The 18,938-nt window shown below is 41.5% G+C and overlaps 1 protein-coding gene across 6 annotated transcripts in view; it reads right to left on the bottom strand.

Annotated features, from left to right (window-relative positions):
- Window positions 1-300: 300 nt before the first annotated feature.
- Window positions 301-18,938, bottom strand: part of ACSL6 (acyl-CoA synthetase long chain family member 6) — a 58,226-nt gene continuing 39,588 nt past the window's right edge. For all 6 annotated transcript variants that reach the window (XM_017532475.2, XM_017532477.2, XM_017532472.2 and 3 more), the window contains 8 exons: window positions 18,440-18,535; window positions 17,319-17,391; window positions 15,135-15,223; window positions 13,981-14,097; window positions 9,710-9,853; window positions 8,153-8,254; window positions 7,016-7,087; window positions 301-768 (listed from right to left, as the gene is read on the bottom strand). In XM_017532475.2, the coding sequence (XP_017387964.1) occupies window positions 631-768; window positions 7,016-7,087; window positions 8,153-8,254; window positions 9,710-9,853; window positions 13,981-14,097; window positions 15,135-15,223; window positions 17,319-17,391; window positions 18,440-18,535 (831 nt within the window). In that variant the 3' untranslated portion in view covers window positions 301-630. The remainder of the gene's footprint in view (window positions 769-7,015; window positions 7,088-8,152; window positions 8,255-9,709; window positions 9,854-13,980; window positions 14,098-15,134; window positions 15,224-17,318; window positions 17,392-18,439; window positions 18,536-18,938) is intronic.

The raw sequence follows: 18,938 nt of genomic DNA, 5'->3' as shown, positions 1-18,938 counted from the left end.
AAAAAGAACAAAAAGAATTTCTGAATTTGTATTTTTCATGAATAAAAGTAAAAATCAGAGAGAAAACTTCTTCACATATGACAATATGGATTGTCCTGTTTAAAGAATCTGAAGTTACACAGACTGTGAGTTATTATGTTTTGTTCTAGCATGATTCTGTACACCTAGCTTTAATTTTTGAAGTCTGATTTAATTGTGATTTTGACAATCAGTTATTGAATGAGGTAGTCCACATTGCCTAGATATTTGCTGCATCTGGTTACTATTTCACAAATAATTAAGTACAATATATCAGTTATATTTTTCCTTTATGTTTAATAGGAGTTCTGTGAACATTGAGAATATATTACTTTTAGTGGTACACAGTTCTTGAGAAAATGTCTTGATTTTTACATTGCCATTTGTGATATTTTTAGCAGCCTGCTACAATATCATTTTAATAATAAAAATAAAGTGTACTCAGTGATGATAGAGAAAATATTGTTAAAGACCTCTTGGGACAAGAAAAGGCTCAGTCATAAAATCAGATGCTTATTCATTTTCACCTGTGTCATTTTGACTCATTACTTTCAAGAATGACTATAATATTGCTACACAGTCCATTATACGGAGAAGAACTTTCCTTGAACTTCACATGGAGATTGAGTAAAGCTCTTCTATTTGTTTTTTGAAGTACTCTCTCAGCTCAGGTCTTTTAGCCTTTAGTGTTGGTGTCAGCAAGCCATTTTGAACAGAGAACATGTCAGAATGGATGTGAATGGCTTTAACCTAAAAACCAAATGCAGAATAGCTCATTTATTAAATGTCAAACATTTAACAGGCATAGAACACAGTATTTATTGTATACATGGTAAAAAGCAAAAAGGCACATGAGAGTAGATATGATGACATAGAGACATTATGCTAAGTCAAAATTATATTGAGAACATTTCAGACCATTTTACGTATATAAAAGCCATCTTTTTTTTCCTTCCTATTCATTCATTTAGCCAGTCAACAGAAATAAATTACTTGCTTACTCTATGCCAGGCATTGAGGATACAAAGAGGAACCCTGAATGCCTCTTTCCTTCGGGAGTGCACATTCACATCCAGTAGTAGAGACAGAGAAACACTGGGCAATTATCAGTATGGTATGCACAGGACAAAGGGCATCCATCTCAGGCATCAGAGGGGAGAGGGAGAGGCAGTCAGAGAAGACTTCTGAAATCAGGTGAATGTTAAATAATGGGTTATAGTTAACCATCAAAGGGGGAGAAGTGGGTGGAGAAGGGCATTGCAGGCAGAGACAACCCCAAAAACAAAGCTATGGGAGTGAGAAATGGCAGAGTGTGAAAAGGGAACTCTAAGTGGTTTCTTGTTACATAAAACAAGAGGCAATGAGTGTGAGGGATGAAGCTGAAGTGGTAGATGAGCCAGTTTATGCAGAAGCTCAAACTTTACTCCAAAGACAATAATAAGATACTGAAGGTTTTTAGTTAGGGTAATGGCATGGCTGAATACACATTTTTGAAAGATCTCTCCAAAAGAAATGGGCAGATTGTTTTTGAAATATTTAAGATTGGGAGCAGGTCAAATGATATGGTCAGGCTTTTTGTCTCCACCCAAATCTCAGCTTCAACTGTAATCTCCAGATGTTTGGGGAGAGACCTGGTGGGAAGTGATTGGATTATGGGGACAGTTTCCCCAATGGTGTTCTTGTGATAGTGAGTGAATTCTCATAAGATCTGATGGTTTTATAAGAGGCTCCTCCCCCTTGGCTCACCCCACTCTCTCCTGCAGCTTTGTGAAGAAGGTGCCTGCTTGCCCTTTGGCCATGATTGTAAGTTTCCTGAGGCTTCCCCAGCCACGTGGATCTGGAGTCAATCAAATTTCTTTCCTTTATAATTTACTCAGTCTTAGGAAGTTCTTTATAGCAGTGTGAGAATGGACTAATACAGCAACTAATCAGAAGAATCTGGCCAATTCATTGGAATGAAGATAAGGACATACACTCAGGGCAGTGGCACAGACAGAGACAAGTAAGCAGCTCTAATAATGATTCAGAGATAACTTGGCAAAATGTAGGAGAGAGGCAGGCAGCCCCAAGGACTCCTGGGTTTCTGGTTTGGATGGCTTCATAAAGGTGGTAGTGCCATTCATAAAGGAATACAAAGTCTCAGAAGGACATGGTGAGTTCAAGTAAAATAAAAATTAGTTCAAGTTTGAAAAATCTTTATCTCACTTATTGAAAGGATTTCTACTTGGATATGCAATTTAAATAGGTGGAAATATTGGCTAAAGATGGGCATAATCTTTATGGCATAATCTATGGCTAAAGATAGGTATCATCTTAAATAGCTGGAAATCTTGGCTAAAGATGGGTATCATCAACAATCAAGTGTTTCACAATTAGATATGGTTCTTGTAAAATGGGTTTTATTTGAAAATTCTCTAAGTCTGCTTGATATTCAAAGAAGCATAGGATTTAGGAAGGAATAGGGCTGCTGTTCTTTGTACCCTATAGAATATACTATTTTCCTGATTTGTTGTTACCAAATATAAACCGTCCTTGGAGATCCAATATTTATTGGAAACAGGTCCCAAGGGAGATGTTTTTAAATCATAGCGCACTGAGAACTAGGAGATCTGCAGAGGCCACTGCTGGGGGTGGTATGGAAATGAGGTTCAGATAGGTAAGGGTAGAAAGGAGACGGAGAAGGGTGGGACGATGAGGAGGGATGAAGTGAGGTGCTTAAGAGAAAGCATGTGTGTGGAGAAGCTCTGGCTCAAGCCTTAAACCAACTTGAGTAGCACTACTCTTATGTTTTATGCATGCTCAATTTTTATATAAGATGTTATTTAAGTTCTATTGAAGTTTGGAAATCACTATTTGATGACAAAATTAATTAGCTTAAAGAAAACATTAATACAATCAAAATCAAAATTAACCTTAGATGCAAAGATTTAATGCAGTAGTAACTAACCTTTACTGTCAAAATAAAACAACTGAAAAATGGAAAGGGCTAATATCCTTAACTTTTCAAAAAAACTTCTCTTTTGATAGAAGCACTATCATATAAATACTTCTGGTAAGTGCAAACCATCTATCCACCTTCTTTTGTTGTTAAAATTAATACTATCCTTTATTAAAAGGAGATACAAATGCCAAGATATAATTTCTACCATGCTCTTGCAGCCTGAATTTCAGCTTGTCTGCATTTCTAACAGCATACAGGAATTACATATGTAGGAGAACATCGTGTAATTGGGACAAGAGTCTATGTTCAGTATAGGAACTTGGGGTGAATATCTTTGAAAAGCCAGCAGTGACAAGCAGAAGCTACTAAAAAAAATACAGTACTGGAAATATACATTTCATAAGGAGAGATATAGAATGTGATTTATATGGTTAAGTAGAAATGTAAAAGAACACATTATTATCTTAGGAAGGAAGAACTGCATCAACAGGTAGATTTGGAATATCTGTCGGGCCAGCTACCTGCTCAAACCTAAATAGCTGAGTGGGACATCTTTAGTTGCATGTGGCTGTCTACAAAATAATTCTGTCTGAGAAGAGGCTGTATCATCAAAGACAGACTTGCAGAAGGCCAAGCAATATGGCAGCCTGCTCTGGGCTCAACTTTCAGTCCCTTAGTGAGCAGGTCAGAGCGGCACTGCTGCCAGGCTGCCAGTCCCTGCTCTGGCCTGACCTACGTCCCTTGGACTATTTAAATTCTTCTGTGAAAATACCTATGTAACCTGCCTGAGTGACTAAAAAGTACAGTCAGTAAGTGGGAAAAAATGAATCAATCAGTTTTTTAACTGACACTGACTTTAACTGTGGGCCACAAATCTATAGTTTTTCTCAGAAGTAAATCAATGATAAAGCACATGTTCATTTTTTATAATAATTATTTTCTCATAAAGCCAAACTGTCCAATTGTGAACTTGTAAAAAAGGTATGAGAGTACTTAATCTCTCCTTATGCCAAATACTTTATCAAACTAGAATTTCCATTTTTTAATTAGCAAAGTTTTTGTTAGAAAAAGAAAGAAGATGCCTAATGCTAGCTTCCCTTTCTGAAACTATACTCTTTTCACTGAAAAGAGATTCTACAGGTTTTTACAAATAATTTAGAAATACTGTAATATTTAAATATGGCATTGAAATAAAATATTTCAAAATTGTCCACTCATGCCAACTCATAAAAGCACAAACTTTTCACAATTTTAGAGAAACATAGTATTTTAAGTTTTTCAATTGTCTTAATGAAATCGTTTAACATAATATTGCTTGTAGGTAATAAACACAGAGTGAATAATTTATGACAGGAGAGATAAAGTAAAAAAACGTTTAAGTGAGTTAGGGAATGCTCAATTCATTTCTGATTTAAAGACAAATTGGTTAGGTAATCATTATAATGACAGGAAATACAATAATTTGTTTTTTGAGATGGAGTCTCACTCTGTTGCCCAGGCTGGAGTACAGTGGCTTGATCTCGGCTCACTGCAAACTTTGTCCACCCCCTAACCCAGGTTCAATGATTCTCTTGCCTCAGGCTCCCAAGTAGCTGGGCTTATAGGCGCTACTCGGCTAATTTTTGTATTTTTAGTAGAGACGGGGTTTCACCATATTGGCCAAGCTGGTCTTGAACTCCCTGACCTTGTGATCCATTTGCCTTGGCCTCCCAAAGTGCTGGGATTACAGGCATGAACCACCACACCCCACCAATAAAATATTTTTAGTAAGGGCTTAATTAGTCAGAAATGGAAAAATCTATCAAGTGTCAAAGTTCATATTGTACTGCCTATGCAAATTAATAAGGGATATAAATGTCGAGCAAATCATTAAATCATGGTTAAGAATGCTCAAATACTTCCCAGCTACCTATCTACTCATTAAAATACATCTTCTGAAGATCTTCATAAATTAATAATGGTTGGCCTAGTTCTAGGAATTGTCTGTTCTTGGAAATTAAATTATATCAATTGTTTTTCTAAATCAAAGTTCAATTCAGATCAACCAAGTCCAGTAAGTCTGAACTAAAACTTTTGTTGAATGATTTAAACTTTGGATACCGAACTTGAATATCTATTTGTGTATGTGTATGTGTGTGTGTTTAATTAGAGTTACGCGTACTTAATTGGCCATTCATTTTTGAGGAAGAGGAAAAAGGACAAGCTGACAATGCATTATGGATTAACTGAAATAATTTATGTTGAGCTGTGGATCACAACTGAGAGCACACCCTATTCAGGCATGAGGTTTGGTTTTTGCTTTCCTGTGGTCAGCTGAGGGCACACACTGGCTGTGTGGGGAGGATGCCACAGACCAACAAAGAAGAGAATGGGAACAGAGAAAATCAAAAGGCAACAGCCTTGGCAATAAAACTAAAGGCCTCTGAGATGCCACATGACTTCCCTGTATTTGAGGTTACCATGGTGTGGGCAGATTATTAGAGCAGAAACTCTGCTAAAGCCATGTGGAAAGTCAAGAACACGTCTCCTCTCAGTGAAAGCTCTAACCAGAGCAATGGTTAACACTGGAAACTTAACCAAAGGTCCCTTTTAAGCATAATCTTAAGAGTGGGGATATTTTTTCCATGAAGAGGAATCTGGGTGTCATGATGCTCTGTGTGCCCTGGGGTAGGTCCCACATCCAAACACCAGCAGGGGGCGTGCAGGCCTTGTGAATGCATCAGGATGTCCACAGGAACTGAGAAGCTTAGGCAAGCCTGTCCCCAGTAGGCAGCAGCCAGCCAGAGCTTCAAATCACCACATAGGCCCAGACCAACCAGGCCTATGACCATTCATTTGTGGCCCCTGGTCTACACGATCACAGAGGATCCCATCGCTCAAATCCCCACTGAGGAAGGGCAATGAAGTCAGTTCTAGCATATTTGGAAATTTAAATAATTAATATGCCAAAATTGACCTTTTTCATTTAGAAAGATAAATGTAACTTGCCTGAATGTCTCAGATTTTATACTTTAAAAAAATATATATTTACCTAGCTAGGCCTAAACTGCTCTAAAACATACTGACAGATGAGGGTAAAGCAGTGTTTCTCAAAATGGATTATTGTAAAGATCTATTTAAAAAGATAAACAAAATTTTTAGACCCGAAACTTTGCTTAGATTTCCTTAGTTTGAAACCAAAAAATTAAAATTGTAATCAATGAAAATGTTTTTATTGCAAATTAAAGCACTATAAGAGTTTTATGTTTTAAAGTGGTTTTCGATGTTTCTAGGTTATCAAGTGAACAAAATTTTAAGACTCTCATCAAACTTGCAGAACCTCGCCACTAAATTTGGGGAAACAAACTTGTATCAAAACAATTATTTTAATGAAATGCTTATTTTATGAAAAACAATTATTTTAAATATAAGGACATTTTAAAAATCAGTATATTCTTAATATTTTTCCATTTGAACTATTTTTCTCTTTGAATTTTTGCCAAAAGAGGATATATAGATGGTAGATGTAAGTCAGACTAAGTATGCTTATGAACCCAGTTACAGTAAGAACGCAACCTCGCAGAAAGAAGAAGTCTTAAAGGATTGCTGTGTCCTCTCCCAAAGCATTCTGTTTCTTCCTCTTTACAGAAGTCATGCTGGGCTAACAGGTCACCGGCCCGAAGAGAATAATTTTTCCAATGTCTTCCTAACAAGCAAGCTTGCCTGCTAAATCCAAGAAGACAGTCTCCATAAAAATAAAAATAAGGTGTGACTGTCGTCTTCGGTAATGCAGGCAGCTTAGAAGACAACGTACACATGATCTACTAGTTGCAGCTAGGGTATTATTTCAGCCTTATGAAAGTTTGTAATTATAAGAACGAGTGCAATCTCTTTTGACACGTGACCTATTTTGGTTCAGGAGGCAGCTTGAAAGAGGCCTTCGGGGTCTATTGGCACACAGCCTGCTGGCAGGCACATCATGAAAAGTCAACAATCTAGGTCAGGGTCACCATGGGTTAATTTAATTTTCATCACTCCCTAAAGGGCTGTAATGCGTATGGGGTAGGTAACTGTTACCTGCTCAAAAGAATGGAGTCCACTTTCTTTTCCTAACCTTACCATATCTTCCAAAATGGCTTTCTTCAGATCCTGAATCAAACCATATGAGAAAAATTACAAGTCAAGAACACATTTCAAAATGAAGGTAGAGGAAACAACTTTGAAGTCCAACTGGTGACTGTGCCAACATGTGCTAACCCACAACATGTGCTAACCCACAACATGTGCTAACCCATATGTGCTAACCCATAACATGTGCTAACCAACATGTGCTAACCCACAACATGTGCTAACCCACAACATGTGCTAACCCATATGTGCTAACCCATAACATGTGCTAACCCACATGTGCTAACCCACAACATGTGCTAACAACTGAGGCTGATGCTCTCTGGCAGCACTCCTATTACCACATCTCATCAGGCAAGTAAGTACTTGAAATGGCCAAAGGAGTGACCATGAACGGGCTAAGGGACCACTCAATTTTTTTTTTGAAGCAGCCTTATTGGTCAGCCTGGTGAGTCTTGCTACCCCCAGGTGAGTAAAAGGCCCAGGGCACAGTGGGAGAGGGAGGGTCTATGGCTGCTGCTAAGAAATGGACCATGTGATTCAAGAAGCTACATTGAGTCGGAGCACAGCGACCTCCTCCTCAGAGTTCTATATGTGCCATTAGAAGGTTTCAGGAAGGTGTGACTAGCTAATGCTCTAAGCAGGAAGAATTGTGCTGCTTTTTCCATTCCATGACTAGCTGTCTATGCCAAGTAGAGACAAAATCCACCTTATATCTGAGGGAGCATGGCAGGTGAGTGAGAAAGCCTATGCTCACATCTGACTTTGCTGCTAACCAGCTTTGTGACCTTGGGTAAGTTACCACCCTCCCTGGACTCTCCTCTAAGCTACAAAGTAACAGGGCTGGATAAGCTTTCTGTGATGTCTCCTGGCTTAAAATCCAAATGTTTGTCAAGAAATATGAGTTTCTTCAGTAACAAAAAAGGATAAATCTCTGGTTTAGGATCCATCCCCACCATGTATAAAGTAATGTTAGAAATTCTGTACGAGTTCAAATTTCACTGGTCTACAACTTTTCCATTTTCTCATTACGTGATATCACAAAACATTCAATAACTTTTCAGGAGACAGCCCCAAGATACCAACCTTACTTGTGCAGAGATCTGCATATGTTCCGTCAATTCCTCTCTTCTGGGCCCAGGAGGGCATAACTTCAGGGTCAGGCACAACAATGCCTACCAAAAAGGCCTGCAGTGCTCACCAAAAGAGAAAACAGGTCATGACAAATGCTTTTAAAGTGGTTATTTGTGGTCCAGCATTAAAATTCTCAGACTCCACCTTTTTCAAAAATGAAGTATATGCTTATAAAATATTTGCTCATGTCACAAAATATTTCTGCCAATATATCACATGTTCATTTTCTGATATATTCCCCTAGTTTTATATAAAAAATAGTAAGTTTAAGGACTCTAAGAATCAGTAAAGTTAGACTGATATGCACCGTTGATTCTCATGCCAATCTCAAATCAGCACATCTTTAGGATGCTGATCAAATAACTCTCTGATCCAAATTCTGTGAACCAAAAACCAAATGCTTCTCAAGGTTACCTGGCTACTTTGAAATGGTTTCATTAATACGATCTTCATTCATGAAAGACTTCATTTTATTTATTTTTTCTTTTGAGGCAAGGCTTCACTCTGTTGCCTAGGCAGGAGTTCAGTGGTGTGATCATGGCTCACCGCAGCCTCCACCTCCTGGGCTCAAGCAATCCTCCCACCTCAGCCTCCCAAGTAGCTGGGACTACAGGGGCATGCCACCACACGTTGCTAATTTGTGTATTTTTTGTAGAGGCAGGGTTTTGCCATGTTACCCAGGCTAGTCTCAAACTTCTGGGTTCAAGCAATCCTCCTGCCTCAGCCTCCTAAAGTATTAGGATTACAGGCATGAACCACCACGCCAGGCCTATTTTAATTTCTAAAGCATTCCTTAAAAAATAATTTCATAATATTTAATTATAGAAATGCAATGATAGTATAGAATATATTTAATATCAGGCTGGGCATGGTGGCTCACGCCTGTAATCCCAGCACTTTGGGAGGCCGAGGCAGGTGGATCACTTGAGGTCAGGAGTTCAAGACCAGCCTGGCCAACATGGCGAAACCCTGTCTCTACTGAAAATACAAAAAAAAAATTAGCTGGGGATGGTGGTGTGCGCCTGTAGTCCCAGCTATTGGGGAAGGGGAAGGAGGGTGAAGGGGCTTAGGTAGGAAGATGGCTAGAACCCAGAAGGGAGGTTGAGGCTACAGTGAGCCATGACTGTGACACTGCACTCCAGCCTGGTTGAAAGAGCAAGATCCTATCTCAATAATAATAACAGTAATAATGATTTTTTAAAAACAAAAAGTAAAAACAGTAGAAACCCTGAATCTTGCTCTATTACTTTATCTCAAAAATCCCTGGAAGTAGGTGAAGCGTAAGTGAAAACGAGTGGGAATGTTCATTAGTACTACTTTAGGCAACTTACTTGACCTAATTACATTTTAAAACACTGTAAGTAATTAAGATTTCTCCTTTAAAAAGGAGTTTTCTCTCATGTTTTAAAATGCAGAGGAGAATCTGGCGTCTGATTGCAGGTTAATGTTTAATCTGGATTTTTTAGCATGCCCAGGATGTGTGGGAGGGCTGAAGCCCGGGGGCCTTACCTTTAAGCTGTCCCCATGGACATAGATTTGCGCTACAGGTTGGCTCCGGATGTAGATGTTCTCAATCTTCTCGGGTGCAACATATTCTCCCTGAGCAAGTTTAAATATGTGCTTTTTCCGATCAATAATTTTAAGAGTTCCTGCCTGTAGAGTTGGACAAACAGCTTTATAAAAACATGGTACTCTCAAGCTTGAAGATTTAACTCCTCAGTGCCATAACCCCTCACCCCTGCCCTACCCCACCCTGCAGACCTCACCCCAGTTTCTTTTCCTTCTGTTGTGTCTACTCTTAAGGAGCTGCAGGGCCCCTGGAGAGAACTGCTGTGCACCGAAGCTTGATGACATACAGGCTCTGCTGGACCATGAGCATCCACTGTCTTTTCCCCTCAGCAGTTAGCCCCCAACACATCACCTCCCACCACTGCCACCCTCACACCCAGCAGCAGGTGTCCTCCCCTCCTCCTTCTTGGAGGCCCACTGCCCTTCCATCACGGTACCCCTTACGCACACACCCTTGCTCCAGCTGCCCTTTATCTCACTAGCATCTTTGGTTCACTCCCTTAGACCACTCTCAGGTCTCTTGCCCAGCTACTTCCTCCACCTCTAAAGAGCAGTCTCTGTATCCTCTGGCATATAGCACAGACCTGGCAGAGACCCTGTGACTCCCACCTGACATGACAGATGGCACTAGGAGCCCAGGCCCCTGCAGGATCTCTGCAGCAGGCAGGTTACCTCCTTGGACAGGCTTGACCTTTGAATGTTACAATTTCCTCATCCCCACTGACGATGCACCTTGGGGTAACCACTGTTTTCTCTTCATTGGTCACTCCCAAGTCAGTCCAAGCTTCCAGCTCTTCACCGAGCTCCAGATCCAGAACCCAAATACCCTTGGAATGCTTCAAAAAACAAGGCTGTTTGTCTCAGAGGATGTAACATGCTCCTAAATGAAGCTCATGACCAACCTTCACAAGCTTGCTCCAGCATCCAAACCCCAAACCTGAAGATGACGTTGCTGTTTGTGTCTCCTGAGATCTCCAGCAGTCAGGCTCAGCCGTCCTTGCTCACAAATCCATCTCATATCCACCTCCTCCCAACAAAAACACTTCCTGACTGGTCTTCTGCACACACTCTATCCCCACTCCATCTGCCAGTGCCAGAGCAATCTCTCCAGAAGAGAAAAATGAGCAGGCTCTGTTGTGCTTAAAACCCAGGCTGGACATCGGGCAGTTTCCCTACCCCAGCTTCTTTGGTCCTCATGATCCATTAGCTGGGTGTTGTAACCCAGCTGAGGAAAATGAGGATCAGAAAGGTTAATTAACTCCTTTAAAGCCACATAGCTAGCAGATAGGGGAACCAGGATTTCAACCACAGTCCTTCTGGACCAGAAGACCATCCTTATTCCTTGATCTATTTAATATGATTTCTATATATATTTTTTTGAGATGGTGTCTCTCTCTGTTGCCAGGCTGGAGTACAGTGACACAGTTTTGGCTCACTGCAACCTCTGCCTCCTGGGTTCAAGTAATTCTACTGCCTCAGCCTCCCGAGTAGCTGAGACTACAGGCATGCAGCACACCACCATGCCCAGCTAATTTTGTATTTTTAGTAGAGATGGGGTTTCACCATGTTGGCCAGGATGGTCTTGATCTCTTGACAGAATAATATTTTTTAAAGCACAAATGCCTTATAGGTGATTTCTACCTAAGTTTCAAGAATGAATTCTTCAAACCTTGCACACACTCTTCCAGAAAACAGAGGGAAAAACCAACTTACTGACTCATTCAATAAGCTGACAACAAAACAATAATAGGGTTGTATATAAAAAGAAAATTCACTTTGGGAGGCCGAGGTGGGTGGATCACAAAGTAGGGAGTTTGAGATTAGTGTGGCTAACGTGGTAAAACCCCACCTCTACTAAAAATACAAAAATTGGCCAGGCATGGTGGTGGGCACCTGTAGTCCCACCTACTCGGGAGGCTGAGTCAGGAGAACTGCTTGAACCCGGGAGGTGGATGTTGCAGTAAGCCGAGATCATGCCACTGCAGTCACTCCAGCCTGGGTGACAGGGCAAGATTCCGTCTCAAAAAAAAAAAGGAAAAAATCTCATTTGTGAGTATAAATGGAAAGGTCAAACACAATTTTTAGACAAAATATTATTTTAAAAGTCACATCATGGTTAAGTTGAATTATGTCAAGAATGCATGATTTGCTTTATGTAAGAAATATAGAAAAAATAGGTATTTATCTCAATAGCTGCAGTAAGTTTTAATTAAATTTCAAAACTCATTTAAAAATAATAATGTAAAAAATGAACTCTCACAGACTACCTGCCTGGAACCTTAGGCTGTGTGCTCAAGCACAGCACTAAGTGCTCTAAATGAATTAATTTATTTGCTTCACATTACCCCCTGAATGGTGGATTATTTCATTCAAGTTACAGAGCATGAGCAGCAGATCCAGGGATTTGTGAGCCTTCAAGCTTTTACAATATTGAGGGACCTCTTTAAGAATCACGTAAAATGAAGTGCAGGGCCATGGAAGGGGCTGATGCAAGTGAGGGGGCCTGAAGCCTAAGCTTCCTGAGCCAATGGGACAATCCACACTCTGCAGTTGTTCAGGGCCTGCTGACCTCTCTAGCCTCTCTCTCCCATACCTATGAGCCTTCAGTTGGAATTCATTGCCTTGCACATCTAGTGCCTCTACTCAGCACATGTTACTACCAAGCCCTGACTGTCTTCCCACTCCTTCCTCTTGGAACATGACTCATATCCTACGACTTGGATCCAGTAGCTGCCTGTCCTCTGCCTCTCCCCAGGTGAGTGTGTCCCCAGCTCATGCCCATCACATTGGGTTGGGAACTTTCTACTCATGCATATCTTCCCTAAGTAGAGTCTCCGGGCCAGGGCACTCACTAGAGATACATCTTTGTCTGGGGCAGGGATAAGAAGTTCTCAAAGGGAAGTACACAGGCCCAGGAAGGAGCAGATCCACTCACTAGCCCACTCGGCCCCCACTGGGCTCAATATCATTCATGTGCCTGATAAACTCCACACCTCAAAATGTCCACCCAAACCTTAGCACTTCCCAAAGACACAGGAGAGGCTCTTGGGGTGGCCTGCACCAAGCAAGGGTTCTTAGTGTCAGTGACAGCTGTTTTCTGGTCGAAGCATTCATCTAAGCATCTCCTATGTGCCAGGCATTGTGCTAAGTTCTTTACAGGCATAATCTCATTTGTTCTTCAAAAAAAAACACTTTATTTTTCTTCTTTTTTAAAAAACATTTTTAAAGGATAAAAGCCAGGCCAGGTGCAGTGGCTCATACCTGTAATCCCAGCCCTTTGGGAGGCCAAGACAGGCAGATCACTTGAGGTCAGGGGTTCGAAAACCAGCCTGGCCAACATGTTGAAACCCTGTCTCTACAAAAATACAAAAAAGTTAGCCAGATGTGATGGTGTACATCTGTAGTCCCAGCTACTAGGGAGGCTGAGGCAGGAGAGTCACTTGAACCTGGGAGATGGAGGTTGCAGTGAGCCAAGATCTTATCACTGCACTCCAGTCTGGGTGACAGAACGAGACTCCATTTCATAAATAAATAAATAATAAAGGATAAAGTCCAGACCCTGCACAACACAACAATAACTTCAGAGGTGAGGAATGTTATGATCCCCATTTTAAAAATGAGAGAATGAGGCAAAGTGGTTTTGGCTAAAAACTGGGGCCCATGGCCAAGGAATGCCATGAAGGCTTGTTCGCCTGTTCTATAAGTGAGTCAAAGTGAAGCCACAGAGGGGGATGAGGCTCTGCTCAAGGTTACATTAGCAACTGCTGGCAAAGCCACAGGAACTAAGGCATCCTCCTGCCTGGCTCCAAGCTTTCCCCTTCACTCAGTGCCATCTTCTAGCTGAGGGCCAGCATCAGTGGGCTCATAGGCCCTGCCCTTTTCAGACATCCTAGATACATGCACCCCCTGTTCCTCCTACTTCACATCAGATTCCGCACATTGTTGGATATCTTTCTGGAACCATTAAGGATGGGAATTCAGTCTCCATGACCTCAGCCACACCCACCTGCACAGGTCCCTCATCACCTTCATGAGGTGGAGAGGGAGGAGGAAGAAGCTCTGGGGGTCAAGGAAGGAAGAGCCTCCAGAGGTGCTCCTGAATGGCTCATTGTCGGGGGTATTTGGAGAAGACTCCTGCCTCAGTGACCCGGATCACATACCCTCCCCCACCACCAAAATGTTTGGAGCTCCATGGTTCCAAACGTACACACCGGCAGCCATTTCCCGATGTCTCCAGTGTGAAGCCAGCCGTCACTGTCCAGGGCTTCCTTTGTCCTCTCTGGATCTTTCAAGTAGCCTTTGAACACATTTGGTCCTCTCACACATATCTATGGGACAAAAAACACGGCTTCTCTCAGCCACAGCATGAGGAATGAGGAGATGGGAGGCTGTCACCAGGCATATGGAGATAAGGTACACTATCCATCAGGAAAGCCAGGGATGGAAACAGAGGACGAGGAACAGCCAGCAGCCATCTGAACTGTCTCCTGTCAAGCAACATCCTCCCCATCTTTCCCCCACTGCCATGGCCACCCGAGGCCTTTGTCATCTCTTCTCTCTCAGGAGCTCTCTGGCCTTGGCCACATGCTGCTCTATGACACTTAACGGGGACTCATCACAGATATTGATGGCTGGCTGATTCTACCAGGGATGCTTCAGTCCCCCGCTCCATTAGCAGGCAGTCATTCCCACTCACTCCCATGGAATGAACAAGTACAGACCAGCTCTATCTACTCCATCTGGCCTATTTGTAAAGGGTGAAGTTTCTGCTGGGACAGTTCACACAGCAGCAGGCCATAACACAGCTGGGGTAAAAAATGAATTTTTACAATAGTTTGGGGCTGGGCATGATGGCTAACACCTGTAATCCCAGTGCTCTGGGAGACCAAGGCAGGAAGGATTGCTTAAGGCCAGGAATTTAAGACCAGCCGGGGCAACATAGCAAGACCCAGTCTACAAAAAAACAAAAAGTTATGTGGGCGTGGTGATACATGCCTGTTGGCCTCACTACTTAAGAGGCTGAAGCAGGAGAATTACTTGAGCCCAGGAGTTTGAGATTACACTGGACTATGATCACGCCACTGCACTCCAGCCTGGGTGGCAGAGCAAAGCCTTGTCTCTATTAAAAAATTAATTAATTAATTTAAAAGTCTGGGAATTCCAAATCTTGATTTAGACCACTGGCTAATGGTTGCCTCATAAACAGGAGAGGAGATGCTGAGTTGAGTTGAGTCAAATTAATCAGTACTTTAAAATGACTTTACCCACAAGGCAAAAGGAAAATCATTCCATCCCTACTGTTCTTGTTTGTTTTTACTCACTATATGCAGCAGCCACAGACATGAATGGCTAAATCCTTGTTTACCTCGCCCTCTCCTTTGCAGGCCCAATAGTTCAGTTCCTCAACATCAACGAGCTTGATATGATTGCAGGGAAGTGGCGCCCCTACGTGCCCTGGAACACCGGAGCAAGATGGTATTTGTTAGTGTTCAGATCTGTTTTAGCACTGAAGATGTTCCAAGCCCCCTTAAAACCTCTGAGTGGCCAAAGTGGGGAATTATGGGTGGAAAGCAACATACCTTTAAAGGAGCAAATGTTACTGGCAAATGTTGGTAATAAAACAAAGTTCTGGAGAAAGCAAAGGCCAACCTCTGCCTGGGCATTTGTTTTATACCTGATTCTTAATGAGCAGGACAGGCACACTTGGCCCAGCACCAACGTGCACAGGATCCTGGGTGGGGTAGGGTGGCACCAACGATAGAGTCAAGATTTTTGACAGTAGTGTCCACGTTAAATCATTTTCCCCATTGTCAGATCACATGTCTTGGTTTGGGGGTCATAAAATATAGCAATTACTGCTTTTTCTCTAACCACCAGACTATTGATTAACATGCTGGAAATCTAGAAATCTTAAGCTGTGGATTCTGATTCCGTGGGTTTGGAATGGAGATTCGACATTTCTTAGAGGCACCAAGGTGATGCTGCTTCTGGTCCCACACTATACTTTGAATAACAAAGGAATGGAAAGCTGGGATGAAGAAATGTGGCGCATGAAAATAAGACTCCAAATTCTCTTGGTCAAATTTACCACAAAATTACATCTAAGTCATTTTCTAGTCATTGTGGTTGTTAGATAATTCACTGGCAAGTTGGAGGTTTTTAAAGCAGATGCTAGCCAAGGTCCTGAAAGAAAAATGAGCCACATATATGAAAAATGAGGCTTACCACCTTGGTTTCTCTTTTAAAACAGATGCTTTCAAATCCTTGACAATAATATACAAAAATATCTATCCTCATACACAAAAACCTTTTCAAGTTTTGTGCTAAGGATGAACTGAAAAAGGTAAAAACCTCAGCAGTGTTTATACAGGAAAATGTAAAGGATGACGTGAGAGGGAAGAGTTACATGCCCAAAAGGAAGGAATACATGAGGGTGGATACTGGAAGAATCTGGTCTAAAACTGGTGGGTAATCTATGGGCCCCTACTACAGACCTGTTTCCCCTTTTGTTGAAAACCACTCAGCAAAAGAATCCTTCAGGATACTGACTTCTCCAAGCCTAGGGCTACTCTTTGTGCTTAAGTTTGCTCAACTGCAAACTGGAAAATTTTAGGATGATGTGCACATGAAAGAAATATGCTGTTTAATGCAATATTATTTTCAGAGTACCTTGAGACAGTCAGCAGAAACATGACAGGTGGATTTTAAATTGAAATAAATGAAATCACATTTGGCCAAGCCAAGTATAGAAGCATTTTTTCCTTAGTCCTGTCTTTTAAAACTGTAGTTGAATAAAGCCTATTTTATAAATAAATTATTTAATCACTTTGCTGCTAGCAGATCTCCTACAGGAGCCACCTTTGGAGATCATTGTTTTCCTTGTCGCAGGTTTTAGTATTGTCCTATTTCTTTTTATAGATAAATAGAAGTTATGCACAAAAGAAGTAATAGATCACAAAATACAACTCCAGGTGGAAAAATGTTTATAATATCAGGTTACTGGATTTTTACAGATTCTCGATACTACATGGCCTTGCTTACAGTCACTTTAGAATGAAGGAAGCAAGCTATGAATTAGACATGACATATAAAGGAGAGGCAGGTTCATAGTAGCCAGGGTACTGTTTCTTAAAGGGCCATTTTAGAAGCCCTTTGGGAACTACGTTCTCCTGTGATATCAATGTCTCGAAGGCAGCAGCAATCTCAAAAAGGGACAGCTCTCATCCACATCCTCATTTTGAGGAGATGCATCCTTTAGAGCCAATGGGAAGCAGGCCTGTAGTGGGTAGCCCATGGATTACTCACCAAATTTAGACCAGATTCTTCCAGTATGCTAAGGATGAATAAAAAAGGGAAAAACCTCAATAGTGTTTACAGATTTACAACGCCACAACACAGACATAACCACCATTAATGTTTTTCTTCTATTTCCTTTGCTTTTTTCCTAAGTACCCATGCAAATTTCCTTTCCGTGAGGGAGTTTTAGAGTGAGCTGCTTTTACTCCACAGTGGCTTGTGAGCCAGTCCCATATCACATAGCCCATCCTACCTGAGGTCCAGTCCCCAGGCGTGGTGAAGGTGCATCCAGCTGTGCACTCAGTTTGGCCATAACCTTCATAAACCTTCAAGCAAAACATAGAAGCCACACTGTGGGCACACACCCTCCAAGAGCTGACTGGCCACCCCTTTCAGCCAGCTAACCTCCCAATGAGCATCTGACTGCTTTGTGATCCAGATGGTGGTGGGAAGGAAGTGCTCTGGAGGTAGACAACTCCAGGTGAAGCTGAATACACAAAATAAGCACGGCCACATTTGCTTGGAAGAAGTGATACTTTTATCACAGATACTTAGTAGATGAGGTTATATAGCTTAGGGTAAAGATTTCTGACCTATTTTCAACCACTGGATCTAGTTTTCATCTGGATAATACAAAATAAACACCTTAAAATCTACTCTATGTTTTATTTTGGCTCCATAAGCTATTCCCCTCCAGAATCCCACCTGTTTGCATGAATACACCACATAAGAGTGTCTGCCTTTAGAAGTGGTCAAGCCATGCTGGTGCGGAATATGAGTACAGTGAATAAAGCTCAAGGCTTCTAAAGCAGAAAAATTGAAGCATGCACAATTATGAAAAAGATGGGTCTACTTTACTTAAAATCAGTCAGCCACAACCATGTTACGATACCCTACTATGTAGGAACTTAATAAATATGAGTTGAATGGAAAATGAAGAAATAAATTTTGACAGATGACAAAATATAATGGATCAAATAACACTTAAATGGGCTTTCTCCCTTGTTCTCCTTTTCTGGGTTGTGAGATATTTTGCAGGCTGGAGAAGGCAGGGATGCAGTATAGGTGTGGTACACATTCTCTAGCACATTGATGACCTATCTGTGGTTTGTCTGATCCCTTTGCCCTTTGCAAAAAACTTTCAAAGGTCCAGGTAAAAGAATTTCCCAGAGTGGATAAACCTGGGCTTTCCAGAAGGTGGTAATGCCATCCTGACTTTCACCGGCTCTGAGTTTTTTCCTCCTCAGAGGAAGGAGTTTTGTCTCACAAAAATCTTGCCCCAAGGTTCTTTCTCTGAACAGTAGAGGGTATGGTAGTTTTCCTGCCCTAACGTATGTCCTGCTATTCCTAAGGAAGGACACACAAAGACAATACCTGGCACCCTAGAGCTGCCCGGAGAAATCCCAGAACTGTTGGTGATGCTGGGGCTGCTCCAGTAACAATCATCCGCACACACCCACCAAGACTGGCCTGTGGGAAGAGAGAAGAGCTGTTGAAGTTTGTGATGTCTGAGATGGTGTCCAGCCCATCCGGGCCTCATCCAAGGTCAATATCCAACAATTGGGTCCTACTTGGATGCTAGGGCTGGGATCAGAAAGAAGGCCTGAGAATATATAACACACGAACTGAGGAAATTCCTTCCCCTTCATAATGATAAACACAATCATTAGCTCTGCAACTCAACCCACCATATGACCAATTCTTTTATGCCTTTTGAGGTAAGTACCATTAGTCTGGGTGGCATTCTATAATATTGGTTCTTCTTCCTTCCTTAAAATACACAGCTGCTCCCTCACCCTCCCATCATTGATTGACAAGAATCCAAAACAATTACTTAGGACAATTTATTCCAATTTCCATTATAATGGCATTG

Source organism: Cebus imitator, unplaced genomic scaffold (genome assembly GCF_001604975.1).
Source record: "Cebus imitator isolate Cc_AM_T3 unplaced genomic scaffold, Cebus_imitator-1.0 Scaffold76, whole genome shotgun sequence".
NCBI lineage: Eukaryota > Metazoa > Chordata > Mammalia > Primates > Cebidae > Cebus > Cebus imitator.
This window is presented reverse-complemented; position numbering and strand designations above follow the sequence as displayed.